The sequence below is a fragment of the Portunus trituberculatus genome, chromosome 45 (assembly GCF_017591435.1).
Source record: "Portunus trituberculatus isolate SZX2019 chromosome 45, ASM1759143v1, whole genome shotgun sequence".
NCBI lineage: Eukaryota > Metazoa > Arthropoda > Malacostraca > Decapoda > Portunidae > Portunus > Portunus trituberculatus.
The window spans coordinates 1,542,093-1,565,000 of record NC_059299.1 but is presented as its reverse complement, the minus strand read 5'-3'; the positions used below and the strand labels follow the sequence as shown (position 1 = coordinate 1,565,000).

The following is a 22,908-nucleotide window of genomic DNA, read 5'->3' as shown; positions in this document are numbered from 1 at the left end:
TGATCCTCCTCGTTATCTTCCTCTACCTGTTATTCTTTGTCCTCTTTTCGTCTCGTCTTCACATCACATTACAGTGTCAACCTTCTCCAAGAGACAAACAGATAAAAACAGAAGAAGTGCCCAAACAGCCTGCCAGGGAGTCTATTCACCAGCTAACGCCTCCTTCAGGATCGCGGCGCCCTGGACTCGGTTATGTAACGCTTTCAATGATTAGTCGGAAGTGAATGCCTGTGTGGGTTCTGAGTCCGGCAGGTGAACACGAGCCGGCAACTCATCTTGGTTCAATCTGGTGATGGAGTTTCCTTTCCTCCTCGTCCTTCTGCTACTACTACTACTACTACTACTACTACTACTCTTTCTCCTCCTCCTCCTTCTCCTCCTCTTATCCTCCTCAAGACATCTAGGAAGGGGCGAGGAATAGTGAGAGAGCGACGAGGGTTAATTATCTTCCTCCTGTGTTGAGTAGGTTAGACTTTTTCAATTCCAAGTTTAGTTTCCACGTCTTGGTCACACCTGATGAGCTTCTGCCGGGCTCAACCTCATTAAGGAGATTGAGGATGCCTGTTCACCTGTTCGCCCTGCCAGGTGTGTTGCTGCGCTGGCCTGACCTTGGAGGAACAGACCGAAGACAGACAAACACACATAAGGAGAGGCAGGGAGGCAGACAAGTAAGAAGTGGTGGAGTACAGAGGTAAAAGGAGCAAGGAAGCGAAGAGGAGGCAAGGAAGAACATTAGAGGGTCGTGGTGATGGCTGGAGGTGTGGTGAGAGAGGGCAGTGTTGTGTTGCACGGATAAACAAGATAGTGACGGCTCGTTAGTGGGATTGAGGTCACCAGTCTTGTGTCTCGTCAGGTCTCTGCTTACCACCACCACTGAGGTCGTTGGGGAAGCAATTGGCAGCTTTGAAGGGCTCCTCGCCACACTTGCTGCCTCTCCATCATTCAGTGGCTTTCCCTCGCCTTAGTTTGGTGGGATAAACAAGAGAAAAGACGGTGTTATGACGTATTTCCACTTGTACTGTCTTTACGTAACGTGGTTGTAGTGAAACGATTAGCATATATTCTTTTTGCTCTATAGTGAATTGAAATAACATCAGAAAGTTGTTATAGATGTATACGATTAGACTGTACACACTTAACGTTCCAATATTGACCAGTGTGCGTGCGGTGATGCGGGAAAGTGATGATGGTGAGGCGGCAACACTGAGGTAGGCTGATTAAGTCTATTAATCTCACCTGGAAGACTGAATACCAATTAACAGGCAACAAACAGCACCACTCCGCCGTTACCTTCTCATTAGGAGGGACTCATTAATAGAAACAGCGATCCCTAACACTGCTGAGGGAACCAATAGACTCAGACACCCACGCGCTGAGTTAGAGGCTGACTGGTGCTGAGTGCTGAGTGATGACTGGTGCTGACTGCTGAGTGGTGACTAGTGGTGTGCTGTGTGCTGAGTGCTGACTGATTGTGTGTTGGGTGCTGACTAGTGGTGTGCTGAGTGCTGAGGCTGATTGGTGTTGTGCTGTGTGCTGAGTGCTGACTGATTGTGTGCTGGGTGCTGACTAGTGGTGTGCTGAGTGCTGAGGCTGATTGGTGGTGTGCTGAGTGCTGAGTGCTGAGTAGTAACTGGTGGTGTGCTGAGTGCTTCCTTCTCTTAATTTAATAGAAAAGGGAAAATGAGAAGCGTGAACTCCATCAGCGAGGGAAACAAAAGGTGATTCACGCTTTTACGCTGCCTCCGTCACCATCCCGCGTCACCAGTAGATAAGGACACGTTTATCCCTGACACACCAATTACGAGCTTAAATGGTCTTGGTGAGAACACATTAATGGCCTAACCCTCACCGCCACGCCCACACACGCCCACAATCCAATACAGACATTAAATACATCATTGCAGTTTATTCATTTCTAAATAATTGTATATATTTTTACATTACATTTAATTTTCCTTTACCACAATCACGCACAGAGGACGAGAAGAAGAAGTATGAAGAAAGGTATCATTCACACACTCACACGCCCACACGTCCTCGTCTCCGCCCACACATCACGAGTTTCCAGGGCGAAGCAGTCACAACCTTTAGTCCAGCAAACTTTGTCAGCTTCTACCTATCTCATCTGGACCTTCGTGTTGTGTCTCGTGTGTTACTTGAAGGTTTTCGAGTCTTTCATAACCTCCACGTTTTCTACCTGTCCATTCATTCTGTAGAAGCTCAAATAATCCCTCTTTTCCAGTGGGGTTTTTTTTTCTCCTTTTTTTTCATGCCATTCTGTACCAGCACTATCACATCACGTCTCTTTTTTCTTTTCCTTCCGTCCTTCTCCCTGTTTACTCTGTTTTACCATTCACTTTTTTTCACGTCTTCTGCGTTGCTGTCCACCTGTAGAGGCTCAAATAATCCCTTTTTTCCAGTGTTTTTTTTCCCTATTTCCACGTCATTCTGTATCAGCTTCTACCTACCTCATGTCTCCTTATGCTTTCCTTCCGTCCTTCTCCCTGTTTACCCTATTTATCATTCACTTCTTCCACGTCAGTCCACGTTGCTGTCCGCCCTTCAGCGTCCTATTTATTTCCCCTTCAATGGTCTATCCTGCTTCCCTTCACTGCTCTCCTCACGCTCCGCCTCTTCCTGCGAACCTCCACGAAATACTTGAGCGGTTTACTTCACCTTCAATGCTTAGATAGGGTCGTTAGTGTGTCTTATGGTGGCGGTAAAGAGCTACAGGTTAGGAGTGGGCACCGTAGCGAACCAGCACCTGTGTTCTCTCTGTGTCTCTCGCCCAGTGTTCGCGTCCCTCAAACCTGCAGACACCCAAGCTTCTCTAATGCTCGTTCTTCGTTAACTTCTTTTTTTTTCCTACTCTTTCTTCTCCTTCAGTGAAAGAAGAGACTGATAGATGAATGTGTGGATAGATAGATGAATGAACAAACAAACAATAAATAGACACAACCTTTATAAGTTAACGGACGAATAAAACTTGGAAAATTCACACGCGAAGAGAAAAAAAAAATATCAAAAAAATACTTTAATGAATAACACACAGCCTCCCCAGCCTTCCCCGAGCGGTGTGTGTGTGTGTGTGTCACGTGTAGCCAAGACTCTCCCTCAGCAACTCCAGACCAGCGCCTCTGACAACAACAAACGCTCAAAGCCAGCTCGGCACCAAGCAATCACGCACTTTCAAGGGCGAGAAGGGTGCGACAGTAGAGGCGTCAGGGCCCGTATTCTGAATCACTTCTACACTGTTTCTACGTTATTTTCAAGACATTTATCCCAGATTTTTGGATAACTTTTATTCTTTGAGGGAACTGGCAATCAAGTGGGCCTTTTTTGTTTTTTTGTTTTGTTTTTGTTTGTTTTTTTGTTGTCTTTGGCCCTCTTCCCTTCTTAGATAAAAAAAAAAAGATGATAAATTCCAGAGGTTCTTGTTGGTGTCACGATGGTTCTTAATGGTGTTTGTGCTGTTTGATAAATGAAGGGGAATGAATAAATGAAAGAGTGAAGGAAGGAAAGTAGGACGAAATGGAGGAATGAATAAATGCGAAGGAAGACATGAACAAAATGAGTAAATGAAGCAAGAAATGGAAATACGAAAGAAAAAGTAAATAAAAGAAAATAAAAATAAATGAGAAAATGAAGAAAGAGATGAGGAAATAAGAAAACGACAAAGGTGTGCGTGGAAGAGGAAGAAGGAGAGAAGAAAAGATGGAGAACGTGCATTGTGGGACATTTAATAACGTGCAGACTGACACTCAAGACTCACGACCCGACTTATACCTGGAGGCGGTGCGTGAGTCAATTGGCGACCACAGGTAAAGGCCACGTTCTTTCCTACCTGTACTAAAAATATCTTTAATTGCGCATACACACACACACACACACACACACACACACACACACACACACACACACACACACACACACACACACACACAGAGAGAGAGAGAGAGAGAGAGAGAGAGAGAGAGAGAGAAAGAGATATTCACTTTCCGTTACATTAAATGAAAGAGAATACGTAAATCTCTCTCTCTCTCTCTCTCTCTCTCTCTCTCTCTCTCTCTCTCTCTCTCTCTCTCTCTCTCTATCTATCTATCTATCTATCTATCTATCTATCTATCTATCTTTGTGCTGCCAATAAATCAGATCTCACAGATGCTAGAGAGAGAGAGAGAGAGAGAGAGAGAGAGAGAGAGAGAGAGAGAGAGAGAGAGAGAGCGTGTTTTTCAGGTGTTTGTTCTGAAGTTAATGGAATTCTTTGACACGTCTCGCACCATTAACGCCACAAATAAACCTTCCTTGTGACACTTTTCCCTAATCCTTTTTTCCTCTCTCTCTCTCTCTCTCTCTCTCTCTCTCTCTCTCTCTCTCTCTCTCTCTCTCTCTCTCTCTCTCTCTCTCTCTCTCTAATTTTCTCTTCTCTCTCTTCTCTCTCTCTCTCTCTCTCTCTCTCTCTCTCTCTCTTCTCTCTCATTCTCTCTCTTTCTCTCTTTCGCTCCCTCTTTTCTTCTTCTCTCTCACTCTCTCATCTTTCCTCTCAGTCTCTCACTTTCTCTCTCACTCTCTCTTCTTATCTCTCTCTCACTCTCTTTTTCTCTCTCACTCTCTCACGCTTTCTCTCACTCTCTCTTCTTCTCTCACTCTCTCACTTTCTCTCACTCTCTTCTTATCTCTCTCACTCTTTCTTCTTTTCTCACTTTCCCACACTTTCTCTCACTCTCTTCTTTTCTTTCTCACTCTCTTTTTTATTAACTCTCACTCACTCTCTTTTCTGTTCTCTCACTCTCCTTTACCTATTTCTCTTTATTCTTCTTATGTATTACTTATCCTCTTCCACCTACGTACTAAATTATCTCTTTTTATTTCTATTTTACTTTATTTTTTCTAAGTATCTTCATCTCTTCACCAATTGATACTTTTTTTCCAATTACCAATCATTTTGACACCTTTATTCATTCTCCAGCCACATCCAATCTTCCAACTGAAAGGGAATTGCAAAATGTGTTCTCCTTTTCACCTTTTTATTCACTTTTTCACGGCTAGTTTTGTGGATCATAAAGACTCCAGCCATTGCTTCCGCCACTGCCCGTTGTTAAGACACAGGTGCGTGGAAAACTTAACTTTGTCTCTTAACTCGTGTCGCGTGAAAGAAACACTGTCACGTTATCTTTCCTCATTAGAGAAGTTTGGCAAAGGAGAGGTACTGAAGGGAGACATGTTTTATTTTATACCATGTGGGGTTTTCACGGGAATTTATGGGCTAAAGGGGATACTTTTTTGTGGTACTTCCTATCTCAAAGCCCACCCGCTAGGACGCCGTTGCCCTGCGTGAGGAAGCCCAACCTACACTCGGACCGTGGACGGGATTCGAACCCGTGCGCTTGGAGACCCCTCGGATCCCAAAGCACCACGGCGGGGACGAAATACATCACGACTGTTGTACTTATGTGAATGAGAAGCGTTCACTGATACGTGGCGCTTACTTAGTCGTAGTGAGGTGATGAATAGAGTACAGACTGACTGATTGCTCGATTGATGGAGTGCACGAATGACTGACTGACTGACTGACTGATTGACTAACTGACTGAGTGGTTAATCAATATCCTGCATGAAAGGGACACACTTTTTCAGATATAAGGGATATACAGTGTGTGTGTGTGTGTGTGTGTGTGTGTGTGTGTGTGTGTGTTTCACTGTTTGTTTTACTGTTTGATCTGGTGCAGTCTCTGACGAGACAGCCAGACGTTACCCTACGGAACGAGCTCAGAGTTCATTATTTCCGATCTTCGGATAGGCCTGAGACCAGGCACACACCACACACCGGGACAACAAGGTCACAACTCCTCGATTTACATCCCGTACCTACTCACTGCTAGGTGAACAGGGGCTACACGTCAAAGGAGACACACCCAAATATCTCCACCCGGCCGGGAATCGAACCCCGGTCCTCTGGCTTGTGAAGCCAGCGCTCTAACCACTGAGCTACCGGGGTGTGTGTGTGGGTGGGTGTGTGTGTGCTCCCCTTCCTTGTGTTTCCAGTTAGTCTCAATTCCCATCAAGGACTCCACTGCCGCCACAAGCACCAGAGCGGTCGAGGGTTGTCCAGGAGCCAAAGTTTTCCTGTTAAGCGACCCACTAAACCTATCAACTCGTGGCGCAGACTGTCAGGCGGCGAGCAGGGGGCGGGCAGGGGCGGGCAGGGAGCGGGCAGAGGGCGCCCTGATTGCTTCAACATTGCCAACCCACCTTTTACTTTTGCTTTTTTTTTTGGTGAGAAAGTTTGATTTAGCCAGCGTAGAGTGAGTTGAGTATATATATATATATATATATATATATATATATATATATATATATATATATATATATATATATATATATATATATATATATATATATATATATATATATATATATATATATATATATATATATATATATATGTACGTATGTATGTATAGCGATGGTAGGTTCCGTTACGTAATGTTATTCAAATTTCCTTCACGAAACATTTTTAAATCGCTGATGGAGAAAATTAAAACATTCCATCATATTTGAGGTGGATTCTCTCTCCTTTGAGAATGTGGCAGCTGGGAAATATTCGGCGTAAGTACTTCAATATTCGCTTCAAGAGGAAGGCCAGGGCGGCGAGGCTGTGGCGCGGCGCGGGGCGGCGACGCCTTTGCTCGGTGTTGTGGCTCTCTGATATAAACAAGTTCCCCCAGGGACGATGTTTACATATTTTCATCCCTGTTGACATTGCACAACCTTCATCTGTATTGAGGGAGACGTGAATGTCGCTTTGAAATGTGTCAAACAAAAGAATTGAATAATCTCAATTTCCATTTTCATTTCCTTTGAGAGGGGACGGTGTCTCTGTGCCATCCCTCCACTTGACCTCCTCCCTCGATCCTCCATCTTCATTTGGACAATATTAACTTTCTGCCGTTCCTTTTCCTGGAGGCACACACAATACCCATCTCGACCTCACTCTTCGCTCTCCACATCTCCCTATCCACCTCGCCCTTCGCCCCTCTCGTTCCCCTCCACAAAGGGCATCACAATGGTGGTAGATTGGAGTACTTCTCGAGGCGGCTTCCCATCTCCCTCGACGCATCTGCAAGGACTCTTCGTTCCCACACTCCCCTTCATCTTCATTTTTCTTCCTGACGATGTAAAGGCGACTGTTCCCGCTCACTCAGAAGGAACGCCCGGCCTGGCTCTCTTAGCGTGATGTGTAAAGCGTTGCGGCGTCTTGGGGAACTCACACTGGCGAATACACATAAGGGTGAGAGCTGCAGAATTAATGCCCAGTGCAGTTCAAAAGCACCTTAACTCACAAACTTCCCCAAACCTCTGCCAACTCCACCAAGTACGGAAATCTTACCCTAACTTCACGTAAACACGGTCCCTCCCTAACAGTATATATACAAGGAAGGAAGTTAGTGTTTCGAGACCACTTAGTTAACCCTTTCAATACTGGGAGACATTTTTATCGTGAGATTTGTGTGCGATTAGACCATTTTACTGACATTAAGAAGGGTCTATGGAAGTCAGGATATTAATGGCCACACTTTTCACTATTCTAATCCCCCACATGAGTTTCTGAAGCTGTATGAAATCACAATATAGTAAGCAGAATGAATATGGAAACGCGTCATGGTACTGAAGGGGTTAGTACTTTCGCTTGTCCAGCCAGTAGCTCCACCCAAGGCCTCGTCCGTCAGTATAAGGAGTATTGGCTAGAGGTAATGTGTGCAGGTGTGAGTGTTGCCTTGGTGTAAGCTTTGGCAGGTACTGGGTGTGTCTGTCTCTGTTGCTATGTTGACACACAGCCAACATTTGTCCCAGGCTTTTTGCTAGCTCTATCACTCTTTAAGGGAATTGGCGATCAAGTGGGCCTTTTCTCAAGTTTTTTCCTTCCCTTGGCTAGCTTTCCCCCTTGCATAAAAAAAAAAGCTCTCCTAAATAGAACTGAGTAAAGAACTTTTCCTCTCGTCGACTTCATCCATCTCACGGCACAAGACTTTCTCCTTACGTTCACCCCTCATCACCCCTCATCACCCCTCTTCATCCCTCTTCATCCCTCTTCACTTCTCTTCAGTCCTCATCACTAACACAAGAGTTGGATGGTATTGACTCTTCTCTTCTCTGGTAAACGCTGAAATATTTGTCTTTTTCCCTTCGATCAATGACGAAGTATTTCAAAAGAGGAATATTAAAACGCTCAGAAACCAAACTAGCCAACTCATTCTCATTTTATTCAGTTTCTTTTCTGTGCACCAAACTGAGAGACTTTTTTTCATCATCTTTGTTCCTTTGACCAGCCTCAGCCTCCCTGACACTCGGAAAGACCACCAATACCCGTGGCTCACATAATAAGGAACATTCATTTCATAGCACAGATTCATCTTACTCCTTACTCTGTGTAAAAAAAAATGATAAAGATTCTTTTGTCCTGAAGGAGGAGGAGGAGGAGGAGGAACACGAGACAAAGGAATATAATGAAAACAGTAAATAACAATGTACATGTTTATCCCAACTAGCAGGAAAAGGAGGAGGAGGACGAAGAGGATGAGGAGGAGGAGGAGGAGGAGGAGTAGAAGGACTTCCGGTACGGCCTGATCTCTGCCACATGCTTACAAAAAGGTTGACGGTGACACGTGGCAAATGAAACCAGTGTGCTGTGATGTGCTGTGCTGTGCTGTGCTGTGCTGTGCTGTGGTGGAGGTGATACAGAACAGCACACAGGATAGATACTGACAGTCACCTCGTTAAAAATAGTGATCGAGAGTGTTCTACTGGATACTGATTGGTTTCTCTGTCTGTCTGTCTGTCTGTCTGTCTGTCTGTCTGTCTGTCTGTCTGTCTGCCTATCTGTGTCGCACGTATTCACAGTAGTCTTGCTTGTTTTGTACATGGACTCAACATCATTTGTTTATTTGGAAACACTTTGATTTATAGTGCAGGCTATATGTAGTCTCTCTCTCTCTCTCTCTCTCTCTCTCTCTCTCTCTCTCTCTCTCTCTCTCTCTCTCTCTCTCGCATGCTTTTACAGTAACGAGACTCAATTTCTGGGCAAAACTAGTGCTGTTTTTTTTATTCCAAAGCAGATATATTCATAGTCCAGAGAGCGGCTTTTCTGTCTGTCTGTCTGTCTGGCTGTCTATCTGCCTGTCTGCCTGTCTGTCCGCCTGCCTGTCTGCCTCGTGTTCGAACAGTAATGGCACCAAATTTCCGACTAAAAGCTAGGAATATAATTTTTTACTCAAACATATGTAGATTTTCTCTTTTATTTTGGACAATATCATTAATTTCTGAGCCACGCAGAGCTTCTCGGGAGGCAGAAGGTGCGCCTGGTCAATTAAGGAGCAGAATTGGAGGTAGAAATAGAGAAATAGAGAAATGAGGAAGGTGATTTGAAGTGAGTAGGTTTGTGTGTGTGTGTGTGTGTGTGTGTGAGAGAGAGAGAGAGAGAGAGAGAGAGAGAGAGAGAGAGAGAGGAGAGAGAGGCCTTCCAATTACCTCCATGATTAGGAACTATTACCAATATTGCCACAGGGAGAGAGAGAGAGAGAGAGAGAGAGATATGTGTGCGTTCATTATCGGCACATCTGTTTCTTTCCCTTCGTCTCTCTCTCTCTCTCTCTCTCTCTCTCTCTCTCTCTCTCTCTCTCTCTCTCTCTCTCTCTCTCTCATTTCCATCTCCTCGTCTTTCCTCTCGTCCTTCTCTTCTCTCCCTGTCTCTTTCCTCTCCCCTCCCCTTACTAACTCAAGCTGAAGAGAGAGAGAGAGAGAGAGAGAGAGAGAGAGAGAGAGAGAGAGAGAGAAGCAGGAAGAAGAAAATCAGAGGAGTTTGTAATCGAGTCAGGAAAAAAATACTCTTATACAACAGATGCTTCAGACTAAGGTTGAGTTTGTGTCCTTCAGAATAGTAATGTTTATGATGACTGTATCTTGTTACGTGCAGAGATGAATCCTATGGGGAGAGAGAGAGAGGGAGAGAGAGAGTGATAGAGAAAGATAGGGCAAGGAAGCAAGAGGTAGGAAAGAAGTAGAAAAGAATTGGATGATAAAAAGGATGAAGGAAGGAAGAGAAAAATAAAACAAAAGAAAAGAAATAGATGCAAGGAAGGAATGTATGAGAGAAGAGAGAGAGAGAGAGAGAGAGAGAGAGAGAGAGAGAGAGAGAGAGAGAGAGAGAGAGGACAGAAAGGAGGGAAAAGGGAGGAAAGATGGAAGGGAAGAGGGAAGGAAGGAGGGAAGGGAAGAATGGCTGAATGAATTACGAGAAGGTGATAAGGAAGAGGAGATAAAAAGACTGGAATGATGGTTGTGTCAGTGAGGAAATGGAGAGAGAGAGAGAGAGAGAGAGAGAGAGAGAGAGAGAGAGAGAGAGAGAGAGAGAGAGAGAGAGATCACCGAGGAAAACAAATGAAGAGAAGGAAAAACAAGGCAAAGACAATTCTACTCAAGGAAATGGAGGAAAGAGAGAGAAAGAAAAAGTGAGAGAAAGAGAGAGAGAAAAAAGTGAGAGAAAAGGAAGGAGAAGCACATCACCGAGGGAAACAAATGAAAAGAGGGAAAAAATAAAGTAAAGACTCTCTACTCCTTCATTTTTTTCCTTCATTATTTCATCTTGTTCTCGTATTTTGTTCTTCAGCTTTTCTATTTGTTCTTCCTTCACCTTTTCTTTAATTAGTGGAGTGAATACCTTTAGTTAATTAATTAGTTAGTTGTAATTTCTCCAGTTATTTATGTTCTTCAGTCTTATTTTTTTCTTGTTATTCTGTTGTTATGTCTGTTTTTCCTTCAGTTTTCCTTTTGTTCTTCCTTCACTCCTTATATTAGTTAGGTATGGTATCTGTAGTCATTTATGTTTCCTATTAATCTTTGTTGGGAAGGAGAGTGTTGTGAAAAGGAGAAAGGAAGAAAAGTGGCGGGAGAGGCTTGTTTCTTGTTCATCTTTGTTTTATTGCAGATTTTCTTGTTGTGTTCTTCTTCTCTTCTTTAGTTAGTGGAGTGATACCTTTAGTGAGGTGGTTAGCATAGGAAAGCAGAAAATTAAATTCTTGCTCTATTTTTTCTTCTTCTTCCTTGAGTTAGTGAGTTACTTAGCATAGGAAAACACACAAATATAAGCTCTTACTCTTTTTTCTCTGTCCTTCCTTCAGTTTTGTCTTTTTCTGTTCTTCCTTCACGTCTTTAGTTAGTTAGTTAGCGTAGGAAAACACACAAAATTAAATTCTTATTCTTTTTTTTCCTGTTCTTCCTTCACGTCTTTTAGTAGTGAGTTAGCGTAGGAAATCACAAAAAATAAAACTCTCACGCTCTTTTTCCTGTTCTTCCTGCAGTGGGTCGCCTTCCTGGGTCTCGGGGCCGTCAGTGCTGCCGTGATGTCGTCCGCTGACTCCTCCGTGCTCTCCGCCTCCTCCATGTTCGCTAATAACATCTACAAGAACGTGTTTCGACGGAGCGTGAGTGTCTTGAGTGTTGACGTGTGTAGAGGTTGCTGTTTCTACTCTCTCTCTCTCTCTCTCTCTCTCTCTCTCTCTCTCTCTCTCTCTCTCTCTCTCTCTCTCTCTCTCTCTCTCTCATCACAGTTTTTCTTTTTTTTTCCCACAAAATCTTTCCATCTCAAAACTTTTCCTTCTTTTTTTCCAAGTTACCTTCTCGCTGCAGCCTCGATTCTTTTTTCCCCTCCACGTTTTCCTCCCTCTTTTCCATTTCGTCTCTCTCTCTCTCTCTCTCTCTCTCTCTCTCTCTCTCTCTCTCTCTCTCTCTCTCTCTCTCTCTGGTCTGTCATTTCGTATTCATGAATTCTGACCCTTTTTTTCCCCGATTTATCATCATTTTCCTAATTCCACTTACTTTTCATTCTCTTTTTTTTTCCAATAACCTGGGCCTCTCTTTACTCTCCTTCTCCTCTTCCTCTTCTTTATTCTATTGTCTATTCTCTCTATTCTCTATTCTATTCTCTGTCCTCTATTAATGATTGCAGTGATGATAATGATGATGATGATGATAATAATGATAATAATAATGATGATAATGATGAAGATGATAATGGTAATGATGATGACAATGATGATAATGATGAAAATAATGATGATAATGATAATAATGATGATGATGATGATGATGATGGTGATGTTCTGCAGGCGGCCGAGAAGGAGGTCCTTTGGGTGATGCGTGTGGCGGTCATTGTTGTTGCCATCTCCGCCTCTGCCATTGCCATCCAGGGAAACTCCATCTACCAATTGTTGTGAGTGCCTGTTTGAGAGAGAGAGAGAGAGAGAGAGAGTGTGTGTGTGTGTGTGATCCGTGTATCTGTATTCCTTATCTCATTTTTTATCTTCATCAAAGGGACAAACACCACCACCACCACCACCACGTACACTCATTTTTCCCTCCTTTTTCTTTGTTTCTTCATGTTGTTTTTATGTGTCCTTTTCTCCTTTTGTTCTCTTTTTTATTTCACTTTTCTTCCCGTTTTCTTCCTCTTTTTATTCCTTTTCCTTCCTTTTCTTTGTTGGTTCATATTAGTTTCATATGTCAGTGTGTTTTTCCTTCCTTTCGTTTCCTTCCTTTCTTTCTTCTTCTTCATTCACTTTTCTGTTTATTTTCTTCTTTTCTACTTTTTTCGCTTTTTTTTCTTTTCTTCTTTTTTCCTCTTTTCGCTTTTCAATTTTTCTTCTTTTCTGCTTCCTTTCTTTCTTTTCTTTTTTTAGCCCATTCACTTTTATATTTCTTTTCTTCCTTTCTACCCGATTCACATTTTTCCTTTCTTCTTTCTGCTTCCTTTCTCCTTTTTTTTCCTTTTCTTTTTTTACCTCCTTTCACATATTTATTTTCTTCTTTTCTATTTCCTTTCTCTTTTTTTTCTTTTCTTCTTGTCTACATCGATTCACATTTTTCTTTCCTTCTTTTCAACCTCTTTTCACATTTTTGTTTCTTTTCTTCAGCTTCTTCCATGTTTTATCTTTTTTTCCCCCACTGTCACTGGTCCTTGTTTTTCCTCTTCCTTTTTTATCGTCGTGTTTTTCTCTCCCACTGGATCGTTTCTCTAATTTGGCCACTTAGCTTTAATTTTCTCATTTCCCTTTCAAATGTTTATGCCTAATTCATTTTTTTTTCCTTGTGTTTCTTTTTTTTTTTTACATTCTTTTTAATTAATGACTCGTATATTTTTCATCAATCATGATTTTTTCTACTTTTACTTTTCTTTCGTCTATTTTCTTTTCTTTTCCTTTTTTGTTTTTGTTTTTTTGGTTTTTTCGTTTTCTGTCATTCAATTCCATCTTACTTATTTCCTTTTTTTTATCTTTCTCTTCAATATTCGCTACTTTTTTGCACTTTTCAATTATTTTTCTCCATTTTTGCTATTATCAATCTCTCTCTCTCTCTCTCTCTCTCTCTCTCTCTCTCTCTCTCTCTCTCTCTCTGAATGGAATAATAATCACATGTTAGACACCGTACCGCGAAGAAGCGAGGCCCTATTACTGCTCAGAATGGCTTCCTCGCGTCTCCATAACAGGCAAGATTAGAAAAACCTACAGTACTTCTTTTGTTGTTATTACTTTCATCCCCACCGCCTTTGTTACTTGTTTTGTACAGCGTGGTGTTGTGATGGTGTTGTGGTGTGGTGTGTGGTGGTGCATTAAGGCTTTGTGTGGTGTGACGTGGTGTGGCGTGGCTTTGTTGGGTTTAAGTTTTATCGTGAGTGAGTTTTTTTTTCCTGTTTTTTTTTCGTGGTTTTTGCATGTACTGTGTCATGTTTTTTTGTCTTGATTATGAGATGAAGAAGAGAGAGAGAGAGAGAGAGAGAGAGAGAGAGAGAGAGAGAGAGAGAGAGTCAACCTTACCTAACCGAACCGAACGTTATACCTATCACGTGGACCTTAGACAAAAAAAAAGGAAAAAGAGGAAAATAAAGGAAAAGAAAGGAAAAATACCACTACAACCACCACCACCACCACCACCCTCTACTCAAAAACACTCTATTCTCCCACCGCGACAGTTTTCTAAGGCCACAGAGACAAAAGAAAGGCCACAAAGGAAAAGAAAAGAAAATACCACCACCACCACCACCACCACCACCACCACCACCACTACCACCAGAAACACTTTACCCTTTCACCACGACAACTTTCCAAGGGCACAGAGACAAGTAACATTATTTCGAAGACAGTTTCCCCTTTCATTTAACCAGAAATCTTGTTAGTCCATCACCAGAACCATAAAAACACCCTTAAAAGCACGAGAATCTTCAACTAGAGCCTTTGGAAAGCAGTGATGGTGAGGGAGCAAAGCGTTTCGGAATACAGGACAGTATCATTCAGGGAAAATAACTTCGAGTAACTGTGGAAAGGAGCTTGACAGGATTCGAATATACATACTCAGAGTAGATGTCCTTCTCACTTCACTCCATCGAATCCAATCTGTAAGTGATGGAAGGCAGAAGGCGACGTGATGAAGATGATGATGATGAAGAAGAAGAAGAAGAAGCTGAAGAAGAAGCTGATAATGATGAAGAAGAAGAAAAACAGAAGTAGTAGCAGAAAAGCAGAAAAAGACGATGGAAAGCAGAAGAACAAGAACAAGGAGAAGAACAAGAAGAAAAAGAACAATAACAATAACAAAAACAAGAAAGTAGAAAACGCAGAGAGAAGAAGAAGAAGAAGAAAAAGAAAAAGAAAGAAAAGAAAGAGGAAAAGAAAAGAAAAAAATGAAGAAGAAAAGAAGGAAAAAGAAAAAGAAAAAGATTCATTCGAACACTAAGCGACTCTTCTCGGAGACATCTTTATTGAACTATGCACAGAATGAAAACTCTTAAAAACCCTTAAAAAAAAAATGTAGGATTCTTAGGATTCTTTCTCGCCACTCGTGTCTCCTGTGTATTACCTCCATCACTCGAGCACCTCTCCACCACCACTCCACCATCTCTCCACCACCTCTCCACGTTTCCCTTGTGATTCGCGAGGCTTCGAAGCTCCGAGTCAATACTCCTCCATGTATCGAATCAAGGAGGAGAATTATTGACAACGTGACTTCTCTTCTATCTCCAAATTCATAAACAGGAAGCCAAAACAAGAATTGAGAGAAAAATATGAATGTAGTTGAAGAATAGTATCAAAAAATGGGAAAAAAAATGTCTCAAAACTCATAAACAGGAACCCAAAACAAGAATTGAGAAAAAATATGAATGTAGTTGAAGAATAGCATCAAAAAATGGAAAAACTGTGTCCAAACTCGTAAATAAGAAGCCGAAACGAAAATAGGACAGAAAAATGTGTAGTTGAAGAATAGTATTAAAATGTAGAAAAAAAACTGTCTCCAAACTCATAAACAAATAATCAGAACAAGAATAATGAAGAAAACATGAAGGAGTTGAAGAATAGTATTAAAAGTGAACAAACTGGGTCAGGATGTGTTAGAATGGGTCAGAATGGATTAGAATGGGTCACTGGGTCAAAATGGGTCACAATGGGTCAGAATGGGTTAGAATGGGTAAAAATGGATTAGAATGAGTAAGAATGGGTCAGAATTGGTTATAATGGGTAAAAATGGGTTAGAATGGGTCAGAATGGGTCAGAATGGACAGTATTAAAATCACCCCCGCCCCCTAAAAAAATAAATAGCGTATGAAATATAATATAGATAAAACTGGGACTTGTTAATTATAGAAGATGGGTAATGGGGACTCTGCTTTCCAGCCTCCCTTTTTGTGTGTGTTATTTTGTTCCCCCAACCCATAAACAAGAAACGGAAACAAGAATAGGACAGAGAAATATGAATGTAGTCGCATTAAAAAGTGGAAAAAAAAAAAAAACTGAGTCAGGATGAATAGTATTAGAATTACACACTACATTTGCTCCAAAAAAACGAAAAAAAAAAATTGTATAAAAAATAATGGAGAGAAAACGAGGAACTTTTTAATGATAGAAAATGGATGATGACGACTCTGCTTTTCAACTTTCCTTTTTTTTTCATGTTATTTTGTTCCCCCCGTAATATCAGCGAAAGGAAAATGAAGTCACGAATTATATATGCAAGAGAAAAAAAACATTTATAATCGAGGCGTCAGTTGTGCGGCACGAGGAGGGATGGAAACAGTAAACAATGGAATAAAAAAAAAAATGCAGTTCTTTATTAAAAATTTCAATGAGGGATGTTGATGAAATTGTGATGAGACGGGAGAAGTGTGTGTGTGTGTGTGTGTGTGTGTGTGTGTGTGTGTGTGTGTGTGTGTGTGTGTGTGTGTGTGTGTGTGTGTGTGTGTAATAATAATAATAATGATAATATACGGTTTATTAATTTGGCAGTGCAACAAAAAATTTACACTGAAAATGTACAGGGGGGGACATTAAAACAATGAAATGCTTAACCTAACTATGGATCTAACTTAACCAAGAATTTATTTATTTATTTATTTATGGCTCGCACCATAGTGGGCACCGCGCTAAGGTGGTACCGGTCAGTGCGCGGTGCTCTTAAGGGCGCCACGCGATTCTGGTGTCGGGTGGCGCGGGCAGGGGGAGGCACGTCTGGGGTAGCAGGTGGCGGAGACGTGGATGATGCAGCAGTCCTTCCCCAAATTTTTCCAAGGCTTCCTGGTGTCTTGTGGCCAGCCTCGGCAGACTCAGGCAGGTCAGGGCGTCCTCGTAGGACCTGTAGGCAGGCCCAAGGATGACCCTGAACGCCCTCTTCTGAACCCTCTCCAGCTGTTGTCGTTGTGTGAGGTTCAGGAGGAGGACCACGCTGGGGAGGCGTACATGAGCTTAGGGAGTATAAAGGTGAGGTACACTCCCCTCAGCTCATCTGCCGGTGCTCCCAGGGACCTGAGTCGGCGCAGCATATAGATCTTGTATGAGGCTGACCTGATGATGGTGGAAACATGCTGCTTCCATGATAACTGATCGTCCACCAAGACACCTAGAAGCTTGGTGCTGCGGACCACCTGGAGGGAGTGAGGGCCCACAGATAGCTGGGGAGGGGGGACTGCTGCTGTGGAGGTACAAATGTGCATCACCACGGTCTTGGTGTGGTTGATGGTCATTTTGTTGTCCTCCGTCCACGTCTGTAGTTGGTTAAGAGTGGACTGAAGTGCTGAGAAGTCTGGGTTGGTGTTGTTGACGGGTACGCCCACGGTGCAGTCGTCCACATACTTCCAGCGGTGTGTGTGTGTGTGTGTGTGTGTGTGTGTGTGTGTGTGTGTTTGTGTTCATTTCACGTAGTTAACTCTTTCATTACTCAAAACGCAATTTTTACTTTGATTTTGGGGTATGATTCGACTATTTTATTGACATTAGGAAGGGTCTATGGAGGTCAGAAGGTTAATAGTCACCGTCTTTACTATTTTCATCCCCATATAAGTTTCTGAAGGTGTATAAAATCACCAAACAAAAAGCAGAATGAATATGAAAACGCGGCATGGTACTGAAGGGGTTAAATAGCTAATGTACCTATTTATTAGTGTTTATGCATGTACGTGCATTAATTTCATGTACTTAGTCACATATTTACCTTTTATATTAGTGTATATGTATGTATATATGTATGCATGTACGTGTTAGTTACCTGTGTTACCTGTTACCTGTGTTACCTGTTAATTTCCAGCTACCTGTGTGGTGACCTAGTTCGTGATGCTCTTCCCTACCTGTTACCTGTTAATTTCCAGCTACCTGTGTGGCGACCTGGTGTTCGTGATGCTCTTCCCCCAACTGACCCTCGCCGTTCACTTCCCCGAGAGAGTCAACACGTACGGCTCCATTGCGGCTTACATTCTGGGCTTCCTCCTTCGCATCCTGGGTTAGTATACACACACACACACACACACACACACACACACACACACGTGTAGCTCAGTGGTTAGAGCGCTGGGGACCGGGGTTCGATTCCCCGGCCGGGTGGAAATATTTGGGTGTGTCTCCTTTCACGTGTAACCCCTGTTCACCTAGCAGTGAGTAGGTACGGGATGTAAATCGAGGAGTTGTGACCTTGTTGTCCCGGTGTGTTGTGTGTGCCTGGTCTCAGGCTTATCCGAAGATCGGAAATAATGAGCTCTGAGTTCGTTCCGTTGGGTAACGTCTGGCTGTCTCGTCAGAGACTGCAGCAGATCAAACAGTGAAACACACACACACTCACAGCTCCTTTTCAAAGGCTACAGAGATTATAAGTTAGGTTCTATAGTGTTTTTCTTTCTTTTCGTGATAATAGTGTTGGTATCTTGTTAATCTGTCCCTGAAGACGTAACTATTTCTCTTTCTTTTTTTCTCTATCTCTTTTCTTTCTTCTTTTCTTCTTTTATCGCTTTTTTTCTTTTTTTCTTGTTTTTTTTATCTTCTTGTCATTGTGGTTTGTTTTTCTTCTTGTTCTTGTTCCTCATTTACCTTCTGTTTCTCCTCCTTTTTCCTTCTCCGCTTCTCTCTCCTTCATCTTCCTATCTCTTCTCCTCCTCCTTCCTTCTCCACTCCTCTCTCCTTCATCTTCTCATCTCTTCTCCTCCTCCACTTCTCTCTCCTTCATCTTCTCATTTCTTCTTCTCATTCAATAATTTCTCAGCCATTTTCTCATCTTCTTCATCTCTCCATCTTCTCATCTTTCCATCTTCTCATTTCTCCATCTCTCCATCTTTTTATCTCTCATTTGTCCATCTCTCCATCTCTTCCATCTTTCTATTTTCTCACCACTTCCATCTCCTCATCTCATCTCTTCTATCTCTCCATCTCTCTATTTCTCCATCTTTCTATCTTCTCATCTCCTCCATTTTCTCATCTCTATCTTCTCCTCTTCTCCATCTTTTTATCTCTCATTTTTCCATCTCTCCATCTCTCCTTTTTCTCATCCCTTCCATCTCCTCATCTCATCCATGTTTCTATTGTCTCATCTCATTTTCTCATCTTCTCCATCTTTTTGTCTCTCCTGATTCAGTAGTTGCTCAGCCATCTATGAGAATCACACAATCTGCTCGTCTTAATTCTCTTTCTTTTGTTTTTACTCCATTTCCTGGCATGAGTTCGCATCTTCTCGTATATTTCTTTTTCTCGGTTCTTTTCTTCTTGTTTCTTTTTTGTTGCTTCGTGGAACTGTCATTCTTTGTTCTTTCTTTTGCTTCTTTCTTTTTCTTTCAGTCTCCTTCCGGGTGAATAGAAGATTTGCATGATATATTCTTTTTTTTTTTATTTCTTTTGCTTATTTTTTTGTTATTCATTCGGATCCACAATGCACGTTTTTCTCCTTCCATTATTTTGTTTTTCTTTATTATTTTTGTGTATTATTATTTTTCTTTTAATATTTAGTGAGAATTCAGGGAAAATCTTTATCATTTTGTTTATCTATTTTTTTTTTTTTTTCAGGGTCCTTAGTCAATAATCAAGTTCTCCATTTTCTTCATCTTTTATACAATCATATTTTTTTTTCATTTCCATCTGAATGTTGATTTTTTTCTGTCTAAAACTATAAAAGTCTTTAATCTTATGCCTGTTTCGTCTTTTTTCTCTATCAGTATCTCTGTGTGTTAGCCTGCTCTCTCTCTCTCTCTCTCTCTCTCTCTCTCTCTCTCTCTCTCTCTCTCTCTCTCTCTCTGCTTTTTTTCACCTCTGTTCGTTAATTTCTTGTCTTTTAGTCTTGAGAAACTTTCAATATGTTCCTTTTCTTATTCATTTCCTGCCCCTCTTTTTTTTTACGTCCTCCTTATCTTGAGTTTATCACCCTCTCTCTCTCTCTCTCTCTCTCTCTCTCTCTCTCTCTCTCTCTCTCTCTCTCTCTCTCTCGGTAATCCCAGAAACCTCCTTCCTCCTTCATTTGTTCACGCTAAACCCTCCAATTATAATTAGATTCTAAGGTCAATCATTCGCTCTCACGTTAATCTCATTTGCATCATCTTTCCTTCCCGAGGCTGCAGACTGACGTGCTCCTTTCATCCTTTGTTTCCCTCTCCTCCTCACATTTTCTTTCTTACCCTCCTCTTTTCACGGTTTTCTTTGTTATCCAGCCTTCCCCACGTTTTCTTTTTAGTCTCCCCCACACATGCAACGTCGCCTCATCCCGTTTTCTTGTTGTAGGTGGGGAGAAAGTGCTTGGCGTGCCCGCAGTCATCAGGTACCCTTACTATATCGACGGGACGCAGTATTTTCCCTTCAGGTGAGAGAGAGAGAGAGAGAGAGAGAGAGAGAGAGAGAGAGAGAGAGAGTATGTATGATTTAGTATTTAGTTTAGTATTTAGGCTTTTAAAATGATTATATACACGATGTTGAATTTTCTGCCTCATTTTTGTGTATAAATGTTTGTTTAAATAAAATATACAGAGAGGGAGAGAGAGAGAGAGAGTGTGTGTGTGTGTGTGTGTGTGTGTGTGTGTGTGTGTGTGTGTGTGTGTGTGTATGAATCGCATTTCTATCACAATCAGGTACTTTCACAATCTTTACCCGTACTCCTAATAACAATACGTTTTAATCTACCTACCACGTCTCTCTCTCTCTCTCTCTCTCTCTCTCTCTCTCTCTCTCTCTCTCTCACCACGCAGGACTCTCTCTATGATAGTCACCATGGTTACGCTTCTGTGTGTCTCCTGGCTCACACGGCTCCTCTATGACATGGGTTACCTGCGCGACCTTCTGGATGTGTTTAGTGACAGGAGCATGGAAGTCACCGCCCTGCCGCCGAAGCCCCGCCAGGACACTCCCAAAGGTATCGATAACCCGGCAATGGATATGTCGAACGGCCAGCATCGACCAATGGAGATGGCTCGGTTTTAGTCGTTGTGGTTGTGAGTTGTAATGTTGGTAGGAATGTTTGTGTGTCTCTTTCTCTTTCTCTGTCTCTTTCTCTTTTATGGATTCATGTTTTTTTTTGTGTGTGTGTGTGTATTTTTTCCCTTTTCTTCTTTTTCTTTCTTTTTCTTTATTTTATTTTTCAGGGTCTGTGTGTTGTGTTGTGTTGTGTTAGTTCGTGTCGTGTCGTTTCGTGTTGTGTCGTGTTGTGTTGTGTTGCTCTGTGCTGTAGTGTGTGTGTGTGTGTGTGTGTGTGTGTGTGTGTGTGTGTGTGTGTGTGTGTCCATCCTTTATACTTTTATACTTGATGGAGCGAAGCAGGGATAATATTGTAAGGGTCATTTCATAATATTACGTTCAACACACAAAGTATGTACTCGTATTAAGAGTTAAGCTGTCTGATGCTTTTATGGCAATCCACTTTTCAATATGCAGTTATATTATAATCATTATTTCATATCCCCATGTACCTGTGAAAAATATTAACCCCTTCAGTACCATGACACGTTTTCATATTCATTTTCATATTTGGTGATTTTATGCAGATTCAGAAACTCATTAGAATAGTGAAGGCTTTGGCCATTAATCTTCTGGCCTCCATAGACCCCTCCTAATGTCATTAAAATGGTGTTACTATAGCCAGACTCTTGAAATGTCATTAAAACATGCCAAAGTGTCTTAAAGTCTCTATAAAACATGAGTCTCCATATTCATTCTGGTTACTATTTGGTGATTTTATAAAGCTCATGTGGGGGGATTAAAATAGTGAAGGCTCTGGCCATTAATCTTTTGCCCTCCAAAGACCCTACTTAATGTCAATAAAATCGTCTAATCACACCCAAAACTCAAGGTAAAAATGAGTCACGGTAATGAAGAGGTTACGTTTCATAATAGATAAGACGTAGATAAACAGACACACAGACAGACGGACACAAAGAGAAAGATAAAGATATACACACAAAGAAGGGAAACTGGGAAGCAGACAAACAGATAGATGGACAGATCAGGAGATAGATATTTCGATAGTTAGAAAGGACTAGGTATTTAGATAGACGCAGATACAGACAGACAAACAGACAAACATACATACAGACAGACAGACATACAGACAGAGACAGACAGAAAGACAAACAGACATAAAGACAAAGACAGAGGTAGACAGACAGAGACAGACAGAAAGGCAGACAAACATGCAGACACACAGAAAGACAGACAGACAGACAAACATGCAGACAGACAGAGACAAAGAGCAGGCACACAAACAAAGATAGATAATTAGATAGATAGATATATTAGTTTATTAAAAAGTAAAAAGTAAATAATTAAATATATACAAAGGCTATTCTTTACTTACTCATCTACAGTGGACAGATGGATAGGCAGATGGTGTTTTAAATGTACTCTTTATTCAATTTTCATGTTTCTGGCGATTCATCTCTTCTACCCCACGTCTTTTAAAATTCCCTGTCACTCTTCCTATCTGTATCGCCCTGTGTAGGATTTCTGTGTAGGAGGAGGAGGAGGGTAAATCTTCTTTCCCTCAGAAATTTGTGTTCCTTAAGGATAATATTTTGGTGAGACGTGTGGGTGTGTGAAAGCAGGTGTGTAATTAGCCAAGGGATGAGCAGGTGTGTTGTGCGTCATCCAGGGTTTTCACCTTAATATTTACCTGCCACATTTAAGCTTCTCACTCACCTGTCTACCTGTCCCTCGCATCTGATACTGTGCACTGATGAAAAGACCAAGTGAAGTTGTTTATATATATTTTATCTTGTATTTTTCTAACCTGTTATAAGAGTTTAGTATGTGTGTGTTTTTTTTTTTTTTTTTTTTTTTTTTTTGTACTGTTACCCCTTAGCCTCTTCAGTACCATGACAGGTTTTCATATTTATTCTACTTAACATTTAGCGATTTTATTCAGCTTGAAATACTTATGTTGAGATTGAAATAGTGAAGACTCTGGCCATTAACCTCCCCACCTCCATAGACCCTTCCTAATATGAATAAAATCGTCAAATCATATCCAAAACTCATGGTAAAAATGCGTCCCAGTACTGAAGGGGCTAATTTCTACTCAAAGTTCTTTTTTCCAGCACTAACATCTCCTGTTATTGTTATATGAAAGTTTGAC

At 41.5% G+C, this 22,908-nt stretch overlaps 1 protein-coding gene across 2 annotated transcripts in view; it reads left to right on the top strand.

Annotated features, from left to right (window-relative positions):
* Positions 1–20,920, top strand: part of LOC123519580 (high-affinity choline transporter 1-like) — a 146,651-nt gene extending 125,731 nt beyond the window's left edge. For both annotated transcript variants that reach the window (XM_045281003.1, XM_045281004.1), the window contains 5 exons: positions 11,358–11,480; positions 12,165–12,268; positions 17,684–17,814; positions 20,070–20,148; positions 20,531–20,920. In XM_045281003.1, the coding sequence (XP_045136938.1) occupies positions 11,358–11,480; positions 12,165–12,268; positions 17,684–17,814; positions 20,070–20,148; positions 20,531–20,762 (669 nt within the window). In that variant the 3' untranslated portion in view covers positions 20,763–20,920. The remainder of the gene's footprint in view (positions 1–11,357; positions 11,481–12,164; positions 12,269–17,683; positions 17,815–20,069; positions 20,149–20,530) is intronic.
* Positions 20,921–22,908: the final 1,988 nt, after the last annotated feature.